At 35.4% G+C, this 13,445-nt stretch overlaps 1 protein-coding gene across 4 annotated transcripts in view; it reads left to right on the forward strand.

Moving 5' to 3' along the window:
• The window catches only part of CAB39 (calcium binding protein 39), a 42,539-nt gene that overhangs the window by 25,618 nt on the left and 3,476 nt on the right, over positions 1-13,445 (forward strand). For all 4 annotated transcript variants that reach the window (XM_030028565.2, XM_030028566.2, XM_030028564.2 and 1 more), the window contains 6 exons: positions 3,872-4,036; positions 7,742-7,860; positions 10,846-11,014; positions 11,757-11,816; positions 12,460-12,525; positions 13,270-13,413. In XM_030028565.2, the coding sequence (XP_029884425.1) occupies positions 3,872-4,036; positions 7,742-7,860; positions 10,846-11,014; positions 11,757-11,816; positions 12,460-12,525; positions 13,270-13,413 (723 nt within the window). The remainder of the gene's footprint in view (positions 1-3,871; positions 4,037-7,741; positions 7,861-10,845; positions 11,015-11,756; positions 11,817-12,459; positions 12,526-13,269; positions 13,414-13,445) is intronic.

The following is a 13,445-nucleotide window of genomic DNA, read 5'->3' on the forward strand; positions in this document are numbered from 1 at the left end:
TTTTGGCCTTTAAAATTAACTGTTGGCACTGATGTAGATAATCATATGTTTACAGAATTGTATGTTTTTGTGTTTTGAAATCCAATCAATTTAAATAGAATTATTAAAATGGTGTTTGTTACTTATGATAGATACTGCTCTAGACTAGTAAAAATATTCACCAAGTACAGTCTCAAAACTATAGCTAAGTTTACCTTTTTGATGGATGTTTTCATTAATAGTGCAATTCATTTAACTGCGTTATTGATGTGGATAGAACCCCTAGCCATAGACCCAGAGCCTGCTGAGCTTATCTTAAATACTTCAGGACTGACAATGTGTTTTTTTATCTTTTTCTACTGTTCCTCTAAGTAAAGGCAAGTGTTGCTTCATAAAACTCAAATACTCCAGCTGTGCAAGTCTAAATTAAGTATTTGGTATTTGCACTGCTTAGCATTTAAGGAAATAACTAAATTTTGGAAATATCAGTGAAATACCCTAGAGACTGGAATAAACCATAATGGTTCATAGCTATAAAGACATGCAGCTATTCTGGTGTGACAGTCATACATGTGACTTCATGGTGTCTTTATTTTTAAATAATATCTTCCTGTCTTTGATAAAAATAGAGAAATAAGTACTTTCTTTGTTTTCCTTACTTTACGTTTTACTTTTATAGTTTGACTTGTCCTCAAATGGTATTGATTGTCTGGCACCATTGAATTTCAAATGTGACTTGTCTCAGAACTTTTCTCTAGAACTCTGGTTTCTCCATGGTTGCTCCTTCTCAGTGTTGAGAATATATATATATATAAAAAATTTTTAGTATATATAAATATATAACATATAATCTTAATATATAAAATATATATTTATTTATAGACTGTAATATGTAGGATATATAATATATATTCTGTGTGTATATATATACTGGATATATAAAATACACCCTGCTTATATATTGTATTAGAATATATATGTATATGGTGTCTGTCTGATTCTTTTAATTGACTTTTGATTGTGGGTTTTTGGATGAACTTCATTGTGCATTTTGATTTTTCTCTAGAGATTTTATTTTTTTCCCCTGTTAAAAGATAGCGGCTTATTAGGTAATTATTTAGATCTCAGTATCTTAGGAAATCTTGCAAGGAATGCTAGCCAGCCTTCTCTTGTCTTGAATTTTTTTTACTAGTTTTTCATTTAGCTTTTAACATTGATATTTAATGTAGCATTATGTTTTTCAGTGTAGCTATCTAAATTCCATTCTGCATCTGAAATGGCAAAAATAGCTCTGCACATCATGTATTTGAAATATGTTCGGGAGTTCATGGAAGAGTAGAGAGATTCTAGAACAAGATTTCTAGTCTTTTTGATGTTTAAAGTAGAAGAGGAGGGAATACAGAAATGTCATATTTTATGGAATTGTAGTGCATCAAAAGACCTTAGTTATTGATACAATACTTTCAGAGGACCTCATGTTTCTGTAGTATGTATCCAGAGATAGTTTGGCCTAAGTTGAAGTGATACAAGGAAGTCTCGTTTCATGGTGGAGGTGGTCAGACATTGGTACAGGTTGCCTAGAAAGGTTGTGGAGTGTCCATCCATGGAGTTGTTTAGAGCATGGCTGGCTGTGAGCATGATCAACCTGATACAACTTTGAGGTTGGCCCTGCCTTGAGCAGGTGCTTGCACCCTGATGACCTGCTGAGGTACCTTCCAACCTAAGCTGTTCTCTGCTTCTGTGTCTCTAACCATTATTTCCCACTAAAGCTGTATGTCATCCCAAGTTCAAGTGAAGCACATTTAGATGGTCTTGACAGTTGTCAAGAGCATGAGAAATAAATTTAAGTCCTGGTGTCTCTTCTTGAAGTTACTGAGTTGTATGTTCATGTTAGGCCAAAAGGCGCCTTTTTTTTTTTTTTTTTTTTTTTTTTTTTTTTTTAAAAGGCACTTGATGTTTGGAAAAACTATTTTTTTCTGCCTGGTTTGTAAGCATTTCCATTACTAGCATCTTTCTTGGGATGGTGGTGATGGAGAGCCTTCAAGTGTGATTATTAAAGTTTTGGGAGGGTTGTTCTATTTTCTGGGGTTTTGGTATGAAAAATTCTCCACTGGCATTCTTTTTAATTGCAGGCATGCCCTCAGTATTGCCACTGTCTTACTTGAAATAGGTAGCTATTTGAACCTCTGCCTTTCTTCCTCTTTCATCTTGCTTTCTAAATTAGTGTGCAGGGACAAACTGCAATAGAATTTTTATTGCTGCTTCCTCTTTTCTTGGTAGCCATGCATCAAAGGCATCTCTTCATATCTCCATGTTTGACAGATGTTCCTGTTCTTTTCCTAGTAAAGAGAATCTTCTTCTGAATTTTAAAGAAATAGAACAGTTGTGTGGCATATTACTAATACAATATGGTGAGCTGGCTTTCTCATATTACGTCTTCAGGAGCTGTCATGAATCTAAGGAGTCTTACCAAGCACCTGCTTCTTGGTGTCTTACTAACAGTGCACAGAAAATCCTTTGGAATTTCAGTTGAGGGGGAGACAACTGGGACTAGGAGCTGCAGTTAGCAAGAAGAGGGAAGCATCAGGGAGTGGAAAGTTGTGGAGGAGCTAAAAATTATATGGAGCCTCCTTAAAGGTCATGGAATCCTTAACTTGCATACCTAGCAAAGCTGGAATGGCTTTGGCTTGAATAGTGCATGGGTCATGCTGATCTTAAGCCTCTCTAGATATAATGCACAAACGAGAAATCTTTTTACATACCCCTTATAAGACAGGCAATATCCAGAGCGGGGTCATTTTTCCACTTCATTAATTTTCCATGTGCTACCAATCATAAGTACTTTACATTAAAGTGTATGCATACCTTGTTGGCAGGTTCATTTAATTACTAAAAATCAGTGCACTTACAAAGCATTCATACTTTTTAGACATGTGAAGAACTAATACAGTATAATTAAACCAGCTATTTATGATGATCATTTTCAGCATTTTGCCCCCAAGTTATGTAAACATATATATTGAAAGGAGTAGTTCTTTTTTCTCCAAGATAACTGTGTTTTAAGATGCAGAGGTGGGTGTTTAAAAGTGTTCTTATTGATTTTTTTGTTTGTTTGTTTTATTTTGTTGTTGTTGTTTGTGTTGGTTTTTTTTTGTGTTTAGTTTTACTCATAAGATAACTCCGCTTCCACTGCTAAATGCTGCTTCAGCCCATTATCATTCTGTAAGATGGACTTCAAATAGGAAGCATCTTAGACTTTTAATTGTCTCCTATATTGCCGTGTTCTTTGGAGTGCCGCTCTTTCTGGGTCTGTTTGCCAGTTTGGTCTTGGATACTGAGATAACCTGAAAATTAAAGGAGGTTCTCTTTGAGGTTTTGTTAGTTGGAGAGGAAAAAATTTCATCCCCACTGATGGGAATGGGAGCCTAGTATTTGACAAAACCTGATGAGTACAGAATCTGTAGAAGGGATACATCTGGTCTCTGAGCAGTTCACTAGAGACAGGCTTGTGTCTCCATGTTATGTTTTCCAATCTGAACCTGCGTACCTCTTTTACAGAATGGAAATTTTGTTGGGTTCTTTTCATCCCATTCCTATTCTTTAGGGGATTTCTTAATGGGATGTTTAAAGGCAGTAACAAGGAAGCGATTTTTACTTTTGGTAAATGGTCAAATAAATTGCGTGTGTCTTACCTCTGCTTTTTTTTTTTAAATAATATCTAACAGTCTTATTTGCAGAAAGATTATCTATTGTTTTTTTAACAGGTTGTCATTTCCGGATTAATTTTTTTTCCCCATAATGGAAGTTTGCAGATGTTAGGAATAATAGAGTGTGCAGTTACAAAGATAAATGACATTGTGCTCTAATTGTATTCTTTTCCCATTTTCTTTAGGCCACTGAGGAGGTCTCAAAAAACCTTGTTGCCATGAAAGAAATCTTGTATGGCACAAATGAAAAAGAACCACAGACAGAAGCTGTAGCACAGCTTGCTCAAGAGCTGTACAACAGTGGTCTTCTTAGTACCCTAGTAGCCGACTTGCAGCTAATTGATTTTGAGGTAAGAAAAGAAGTTTGACATTTCTTATATTGTATATGTTAAAATAAACACATCTGAATTCCTGGTGCTTTAATTGGTCAAGACGTTTTTTGATCTTCAGCTTTCTTTTCTGGCTGGGACAAAACCATCAGAAAGAGAACTCATTGTTCCAAACTACCTAGAAAATTAAGCAAATGTAGAATATGAAATTGTGAATTTAGGCACATAAACCACACAAAATTGAAGTAGGTAAACCTCTAGTCCTGATGATACAGTTCTGTTAAAATTATAGAATAATTCTTAATTGTTGTATACACAGAAGGGTTAATCTCGTAATACAGTAGTGAGCACAAGCTATAATACTACAAGGCATGTCTATATTTTCATCTTGTTAAATTAAATTACTTGGAAAAATAAGAGAATTATTGTAACATTTATGAAGAATTTTAAATATTTGAGTTAAAGCTGTTAGTTTTATTAACGGTCCAGTATTTCTCTCTCCCTTTAGAAAAAAGTGATGCAATGTTTTTTCTGTTTTCCTCATCTTTTTTCTGTTTATTAAAAAACCCAACAAACCCAAGTTTTTATTGATTGCTTCAAAATATCAATACTTATTTATATTCAAACGTATCTCTATACAAACCTCTGTCTGCGGTTTGTCACCACATCACATAGAATAATTTAGCTTCTCAGTGCCACAGTGAAAAATCGCACTATTTAGTGATAAGAAATTGCAGTACAATTGGATTTACCTGTTTTCCCTGAGGTCCCACAAGAAGCGTGTGGTTGTCTAGGAAAGGAGCCAAAACCCATAACTCCCTCTGATTTGTGTTTAATTTTAATACGGTGGTATTTTTTTCCCTACCCACACAAGTGTTTATACCAAGCATAAAACATTCAGGTTGTTAAATAAGCAAGGAGACCTGGGAAAGCTGAGAGGGAATGTTGAAATATGATGGCCTTTAATTGCTGAAGAAAGGAAATCATGAAATGTCATCTGGATTCTGCTGACCTCTAGATTCTTATCAGCTTGGTGTTTACTCAGCCCAGTTATTAGCAAAGGAAACCTTCATTATCTCCTGGTAATGAAGAATGATAACAATTTGTACAGGCTTGCTCTCATTAAGGAGAACTATTCATTTTATTCTAAGGGGACTTGAAAAGATTGCGAGTAGTTTCCTGCTTGTGGACTTTCTGCTGCTTTGTTACACGAGGATATGACGGTTTCCCCCTTGAGAGAGAACAAGTCATTCACGCCACTTTCTAGGCTGGACCACATCTGCTTTTTAAGGATGGGGTCTGGCAGACTGTCCAGCTATTGTTGTTACCTAGAATTAATGTCAACACACCTGTGCTCCAACCTGCACTAGCTTCCCAGCTGTTACAAAGTCAATCAGATGTTGGCTTTGATATCCCAAATCCCTATGGTTGGGGGTTTGCTGCATTGGAAAACATTTCTCCGTTACTGATGGGGATACGAACTTCATTTCCTGTTGGTTCTTAAACTTGAAGAGTGTAGCATTTATTCCTTCTGGTGCGCCACCACAACTTGAGGTCATTCAACAATGAAGTAAACATCATCTCTTTTTGTCAAGAACTTCACTGTCATTCCTGAAGAAGGTTTCCTTGTAGAACAGGAATAGGCAGCTAATTAATAGACAGGGACTGTTCACTCTGACTCCTAAACTGTCTCAAATGTATTTGAATCTGAACAGTATGGTAAAAAACCCAGAAAAGTAACAAAGTAAAAACCAGAAAAGTAACAAATTTAATGTTTTAATTAAGAAACAGTCTGACTGTCCAGACCTTGCTGGATGTAAAGGCCTGTTTAAAATGATATCCTTATCTGGAAGCTTTCTTTCCAAGTAAAGCAGTCAACACAACCATCTACTTATTACTTAACCTGCCAGTTACCTCCCTGCTGATTTGCACTAGTGTGTCTGTAGGAGAGATGGTATCCCTTGTGGAACTGCGTTTTTTGTTCTTGTTTTTTGAAATGAAGAAAAACCCCCAAAACAAAAATGCCTTTTGCATGAGGGAGCCTGAATCCTTCTGCTCAGAAGACAATACTAGCACAGTCTCCCTCTCACCTCTCGCAGTCGTGACTATTGGCACAGGGTTCAGTGTCTGTTTGCTCTTGTTAGGCCATGAGATCACTTAGTAATACATCCTTCTAACAATAACTAGCCTTGGTATTACTGTGTACCACTATCAGTTCAATTATGTGCATAATAAGGAAACGCTGTTCTTGCTGGTGAATCCAAAGCAAATTGTGAGATCCAGTGCAAAATTGGCAATGTTAGTGAATGAGAGTTGATGACTATATTATGTGGAGTTTGAGTAAAGAATTTCTGGAAACACTGCTCTACTCATTTGAGAACAAAGAGTTCTGGTGTTGCTTTGGGCTGGCTTTCAATGGAATTGTAATTGAGAAAACAAGCATTTACAAACAAACTCTTATATCCTGAAAACAACGCTCTAACAAAACTGTCCATGGTAATTCACAAACATGCCATTTGTAAAACTACAGTCCTCCTACATTTTTATAAACATTTGATTTTTTTTTTCTTATGCAGTCTTCTTGATGTTGATTAGAAAACTGAAATAATTTTGAGTAATTGCTGTTGTTTTTAAAATTCTTGCTAATTAAATATGCACTGCATTTTACTCAAAAGCTTGCTGATACTACTCAGGGCATTTATAGTACAGCTAGAGATTGTCAAGAAACATTATCTAGATAATGGGTTTTGTGTATAACATTTCGGGAACCTTCAGGTGGAGTTGCTTAGCAGGCCTTTGTTTGCAAGTCCAGGCTTAGTACAAGTTTGCCTAAGCTTTTTCTGGATTAGATCTGATAACACATAGTCCTGAAATTGTCTTTATGGCAATCCAAAATGGAAATTTAATTGCAGAAATCTGGCTTTTAAATGGTGCATGTGAATGGCAGCGAAAAGTGCTTGTATTTTATAATCAGCTTTTTGTTAGATGTCCGTAGCAATTTGTCATCTTTAGCTATGGTCTGACAGAAGAAATAATAGGAGATGTATATATATTCAACAAAGAGAACATTCCCAGCTCCTTTAATACTGTCTGGTGCTATCCTTGTGCATTTTTTTTGTGTATAATCTGTGCTGAATTCCAGCATCCTGGTCTTACTTATACTTTTGTCCATTGAAAAATGTGAGACTTGCATTTTATGTCAGTGGATGATTTCTCTCTGTAGTTTTTATTTATTTATTTAACTTCCATAAGTTACAGTTTTAAGCTGGATATTAACACTGCAGTCAGAAATGCTCTGCACACTCTTGATGGTGGCATTACGTGTTCCTAGAGAAGGGGAGAGGATAATGGAATATTGAAGAAACACACTTTCAGGCAAGAGCATAGTTAAAAACTGGTATGTTATTAGCAAAAACAAGTATAAAACAAGCCCAGGAGATTGATGCTACATAGAAGTATCTGGTGAAACATCATCTGGCTTTACTTCTTAATGTAAATTATCTGTGATATGGCTGCAATATGATGTAATGTTTTGAGTGCTTTGGTATATTTGAAATGGGTATAAAGAAGCAGAATATTTGATCTGTTTAAGGTCAGAGTACAGAGGCTGACTGAACTGCAGAACTCGCATGGTATAAATGCATGAGATGATGATGATGATGTTTAATTGTTAACTTGCCTAGTGGACTTGAATGTTATGTGTTTAACTGCTGATGTTTTTGACAGGGCAAAAAAGATGTTGCACAAATTTTCAACAACATTCTCAGAAGGCAAATTGGTACAAGAACTCCCACAGTTGAATACATCTGCACTCAACAGAATATATTGTTCATGCTATTAAAAGGGTATGTACACTGCGAAGCATAAATATGCTTTTACATGAAGTAAGAAGTTTTTAAATTCATGGAAAAGCAGTGAGTTCTGAAATGTTTTTTCTTCCTTTCAGTATGCTTATTTTTGGGGGGGGGGGGGGGGCAGCGGCATGTTTTTGTTTTGTGGTTTGTTTTTTTTTTTTGTCTTGGGGCCTGTAATTCCCCTAAGTAAAGGAAAATTTGAGTAATAAAACACCAAAAATATATTTTTGCATGATATACGACCGAAAATTGAGAACTGTTAGTAACCTAAAATATTCTTACTGGGGTAGTGCAGACGTTTTCCTTTCAGTATACTATTTGATCCTATTTAAACTATTTCCTTGTGTAAAGGCTGGGTTTTTTTTCCTTTAACCACTGTCATTTCCAGTTTGCTGTCCTATCCCCTGGTCTTGGTTTGGTCTTAGACTTTTTATTCATAGTGATTTATATTCCTGTAGTGACACAAATGTACCAACTCAGACTTGAGCAGACAAAGAATGATTTGGGGCATATGGTTCATGCCAGACAGCTGTTTCTTCCTCTATTCTTGTATTATCTGATGTGCTGGATATTGGCAAATCATGCTATAGTGAGTATGTGGTTGCACATGTAGAGCTGCGGATCTCAAACATGAAAGCAGAAAGGTGGTGTTAACATTTTCATGCTAAAATAAGATTAAAAAAAATTTGAGATTATGCTTTCTCCATTTAAAAAGAATTGCTCATGTTTCTAATAACATTAATTAAGGAAGTTCTGAAAATGGCAATTCCAACGTGTTATTTTGGGATAGAAAAGTTCATCAAACATTAATAAACCATTTTAAAAATGCAGGTATTTCAAGTACTAGTTTTATAATTTGTGTTAAAGCTGCTGCTTAGCCTTGCTGCAGTTGATGAGTACTTATTCCACCTACTGGGACTCCTAGAGGATGTATGAAAAGGCCATACTTGGTGAGATACTTGCCTGTGTTATGTTGGTAGCATTGAGAAGTGAGGATAATCAAGTATATTTTTAACATTTAAACAGGAAGCTTTATTATATCTTTACTTTTCCCTCCTCCTAGTTCATAGTAGTCATTAGATGTGCTGACTAACCTGCCACATACATGGTGTATTAGGTTATTTTATTGTAACATCTCTACGTTTACCTAATCTTTGCCATTTGTGTAAGGCGCTGTAAAATGGATTGTACAAGAAACTTTCTCTGTGGAGAAAGCAGGAGTTTTATGTCGTTTAGTTTCATGCTGACTCCAAAGGTTTAGCACCAGAAGCAGTATGGAATATTTGCTTCAGTTCATATGAGTGTAAGATCTACACTCATCTGCCAGAAGTGCTTTGTTGGGTTTTTTCCCCCCTGCATTACTGCCCTGATTTTGGGGAGAAGCAAGATTTACATGTTAGAGGGACAAAAGGATTGTTAATTGTGGCATAACACAAAAGAAAATAGCAATTCAGTACTTCTTCAAAATAATTTTCAAAAGTAGGCAAAGATGTTTGAGATGCAGAGGGATGAAACTACTTTCTCAGCATGTTGTCATTGATACGTGACTGAATGAGGGCTGTAACACATTTGTCCTAATTTTTAGTCTGTGTTGTCACTCGTCAAAGAGCATTGTTCTGACAGGGATTGTTGAAACACATATTCATAAGTCAGGATGTTTGAAATGGGCATTTAGTTAGCTTTAGTGACTTAAATGTTACATCTGGTATCCCACTGAGTCAAATTTATGTAAATTTAAACTATGGGGTGAGTTGCAAAACGTTCAGTAGGTTTCAAATCTCCATGACAGGTTAAATGGGAAAGTATTGCAGGATTTAACCTGAAAATTAATTCATAAGAAAATGTTTTTGTGTGGTAATATAGTTAATGCTTAGTATGCACAATGATACTTTGCTCCTGAATTATTCTGGTGAATTTAAATTAGGTTCCAGTGCTATAGGATGAAGGATTCTTTAGGTGGGAGGCAGGAAGGTATATAAGAGGCTTTGACTGCTCCAGAACCAGGTAGGTAACAAGAGACATAACTTTTCTGTAGACTGGTGTAACTTACATTGCAACATGCTGAAGATAAGTTCTTGCTTTGGAAGGGCAGTTCCATCTTCCTCCAGGGCCCTACTATTAGCTTGCTTAGGAAAACAAGGAGCTAGTAGCAAGTACAAAGGTGTATTTCTATCAAATGTGTCTTAAATACACTGTTGTGAGATTTTGACAGCTGCTGTTGATGTATGCTAAAATCAGCTGAGAGAACCGTGTAGTATTTGAGCAAGAAAGCCTTCCAAGGAAGTGTAGCAACAATTTCTAAATGAAGCCATCAGGGCTGGCTTCATCACTTCCATTAAATCAGTGGTGGACATGTTCCAGAGGTCTCTTGTAAGAAGGTGCAGGTACTTCACTAGAGGCAGTAAAGACTCAGGAGCAGAGAAGGTGTCCAATATTGTCCTTACAGTCAGAGGACACTGTTGTCAGCATTTCAGGCTTGATGCCTGTGATGTGTAGAGTAGCTGGTGATGCTTGAAAAATGGTATAATGAAAGAGGAGATATGAATTTATGTCCAATATTATTAACCCTTCGTGCCCATATCATGGATAGTTTTATGTAAATTGCTGTCATGTTTGAGCAAACAGCTTTCAAGACAGAAATCACTGCTTTTCCAGATGTCTGCAATCCCACCAACATGAAAAAAGAAAACTGGTTTTGAGTATTAAAAAAATACTTTTATTTGGTCTTGTACCTCAGTTTGTGAAAGTCATTTGTATTGGCTATAATTTGGCATTTAACTGGTAACAATTTCAGTAATATTTCATAGAAGTATTTAAAAGTGGAGTTTAATGTAGAAATAAGTACCTCTAACTTTTTGAATTTCTGTTTACTTGATAGAACTGAAAACTGTAATTAGCAGTGTGGTGTTGCAGTGCTAACTTGTGAAATTTATAAAGAATCTTTTGGTTGTGTTTTTGGTGTTTTTTTTTAAATAGGTACGAATCTCCAGAAATTGCTCTAAATTGTGGAATAATGCTTAGAGAATGCATCAGGCATGAACCACTTGCTAAAATAATCTTGTGGTCAGAACAGTTCTATGATTTCTTCAGATACGTGGAAATGTCAACATTTGACATTGCTTCGGATGCATTTGCCACATTCAAGGTAATTTACGTACAACATTTGAATTATTATTTCTGTAGTTCTCTGCTTTGTGAACCCAGATGATGTGCGTTACAGTCTTTGGCAAAACAAGCTTAGGGAAAGGGGAGAAAACGGGTGTGATGCAAATGGGTAAGCTGGACACTGTTCTTCCTTATTTCTCAGAATGCAAGACATACCTTTAAATATATATATACTATGGTCCCAATAACTTTTATTCTAGAAAGCAAGATTTAAACTATCATGCGTTAGCTGAATATATGTGCACTTCCATGCCAGGGACTTTTAAATCTGTGCCTCCAACTCCTCAATTGAGCAAACTCCTTTTCATTCTGTTATGAACCTGACTGTATTTGATACTGATGGGGAAATTTTTTGTTGGCCTAAACCAACCAGTTACGGGACTATAAGCATAATATTGAATAGTATTAATAGTGGGTCTCAACCTTGGTTGTGTATAGTTCTGTGCAGAGCATAGCCTTGATCTGTAAATGGCGTTCTTCAGTGATAATTCCACAGGCTATTTACCTGTGTGAATTAACATAACACATTGCAGGCCTTTCCTAAGTGATGCCAAGATCCTTAGCAATGTCCAGGTAACTGCGTTCATGTCCTAAATTTCTTCATTTAATGAAATAGCAAAATTTTCCATTGGATGTCTTATGTGTACTCACTGTTTAATGAGAATGTATATGTACTGTTTAAATATTTTAGTGAAAATACTGGTTTTGTGCTTTTTTTACAGGATTTGCTTACAAGGCACAAGTTACTAAGTGCAGAATTTTTGGAACAACATTATGATAGGGTGAGCAGATACATTTTAATATTCAGAATTTTCTAGTGCTGTGTATCTTATTTGAAGAAATCAGTATTTTCTTTCCTTGTTTAGCTTTGGTTTTGGAAATCTACACAGAATATTAAACCAATTGAACTTACAGTAATTTCTGCCAAGCAGTAAAATTAAGATCAAGACCTTGTTGTTGAATGTAGAAAGGTGTAAAAACAAGAGGTGGTAGAAATCTAGTTCTGTGAAAACTAGATCTGATTTTTCCACTAGAGGGAACCCTTTCCTTTTCTTTTTCTTTTGTCTGTATTAACCTATAATAACAAAAGAATACAAGATAGACCTCCTCCACCTGCTGGGGACTCCTGAAATTAATCAACAGTGTTCAGTACCAGAAACTATTCTAGTTTAAGAAATAATGAGATAACTACTTCCACCACTTTGCAATCTAAACTATAAAAGCTCTTAAAAGAGTAAGTAATTTTTTTTTAAAGCATATACAATGCTTAAACAGTAGTGACTTACAGGAACCTACTGAGATTTCAGATTTTGTTTACATTTTTGTTACGGAATTGCATCTCCTCCAATTTGGTATAATCATTCGGAAGAAGAGCACATATGACACTTGGAAAGGTCCTAACCCTTTTCTTTATTCTGTGTTTAGTTCTTCAGTGAATATGAGAAGTTACTTCATTCGGAAAATTATGTGACGAAGAGACAGTCACTTAAGGTAAGGCAATTTTTATTTTCTTCTTAAATGCAAAATTAGAGAATTCCTTTAATTTCAAGGTGGGTTGTCTTTAGTTGAAATGGCTTCAGTAACTGCCTTGGATAGTGTTTATTTTGATTTTTCATATGTTTTAATTCTTGGGATCAGCTACTTTTCTTTAGTCCAGTCCTTCCATTATTTAATGTCCAGCACACACCAAGTCACTTCTCTCCCTATGTAGAAATGGCTATATGCAAGTATGTTTATTTTTGTTGTTTTTTTTAATTTTGACAAATCTGGACACATTTAAATAATTTAATAAAGATTCACATAATGTGCCTAGAACAATACTAATCTTACATTCAAGTAGGTAAGAAATAGTGAACGTTAAAATAATACATAACTTGTAGCAGGGGTGGTACTTGTGGGGAATATCCTTCTACTCCCTTCTGGACAAAGAAGGTAGCAAAAGAAGTGTAAATATTTCTCACTTGAAGTACTAACTTTTTTTTTAAAATACATTCTTATTGGTGATGTATAGCTTCTGTATAAATGAAAAAAATAATGAAATCTTGGGGAAGACAATGAAAGACTGTATCATCGAAACGAGGAAAATGCACCCTGCACTTAGAAATTCAGGACATTTGAGTTCTATTGTTACTATATTTATAGACCTGTGTCAACTGTTTGAAAGCAGTTATGAAAAGGTTGTTTCTTATGTCCGATGTCAGTCATTTTTTCATTGGGCTTGTTCTCCACTTTTAGCTTCTTGGTGAATTGTTATTGGACAGACACAACTTCACAATTATGACGAAGTACATCAGTAAACCTGAAAATCTCAAACTAATGATGAACCTTCTACGAGACAAGAGTCGTAACATTCAGTTTGAGGCCTTTCATGTGTTTAAGGTATGTTTAAAAAAAACCCTCAATAAAATAAA

The sequence above is a fragment of the Aquila chrysaetos genome, chromosome 10 (assembly GCF_900496995.4).
Source record: "Aquila chrysaetos chrysaetos chromosome 10, bAquChr1.4, whole genome shotgun sequence".
Lineage (NCBI taxonomy): Eukaryota > Metazoa > Chordata > Aves > Accipitriformes > Accipitridae > Aquila > Aquila chrysaetos.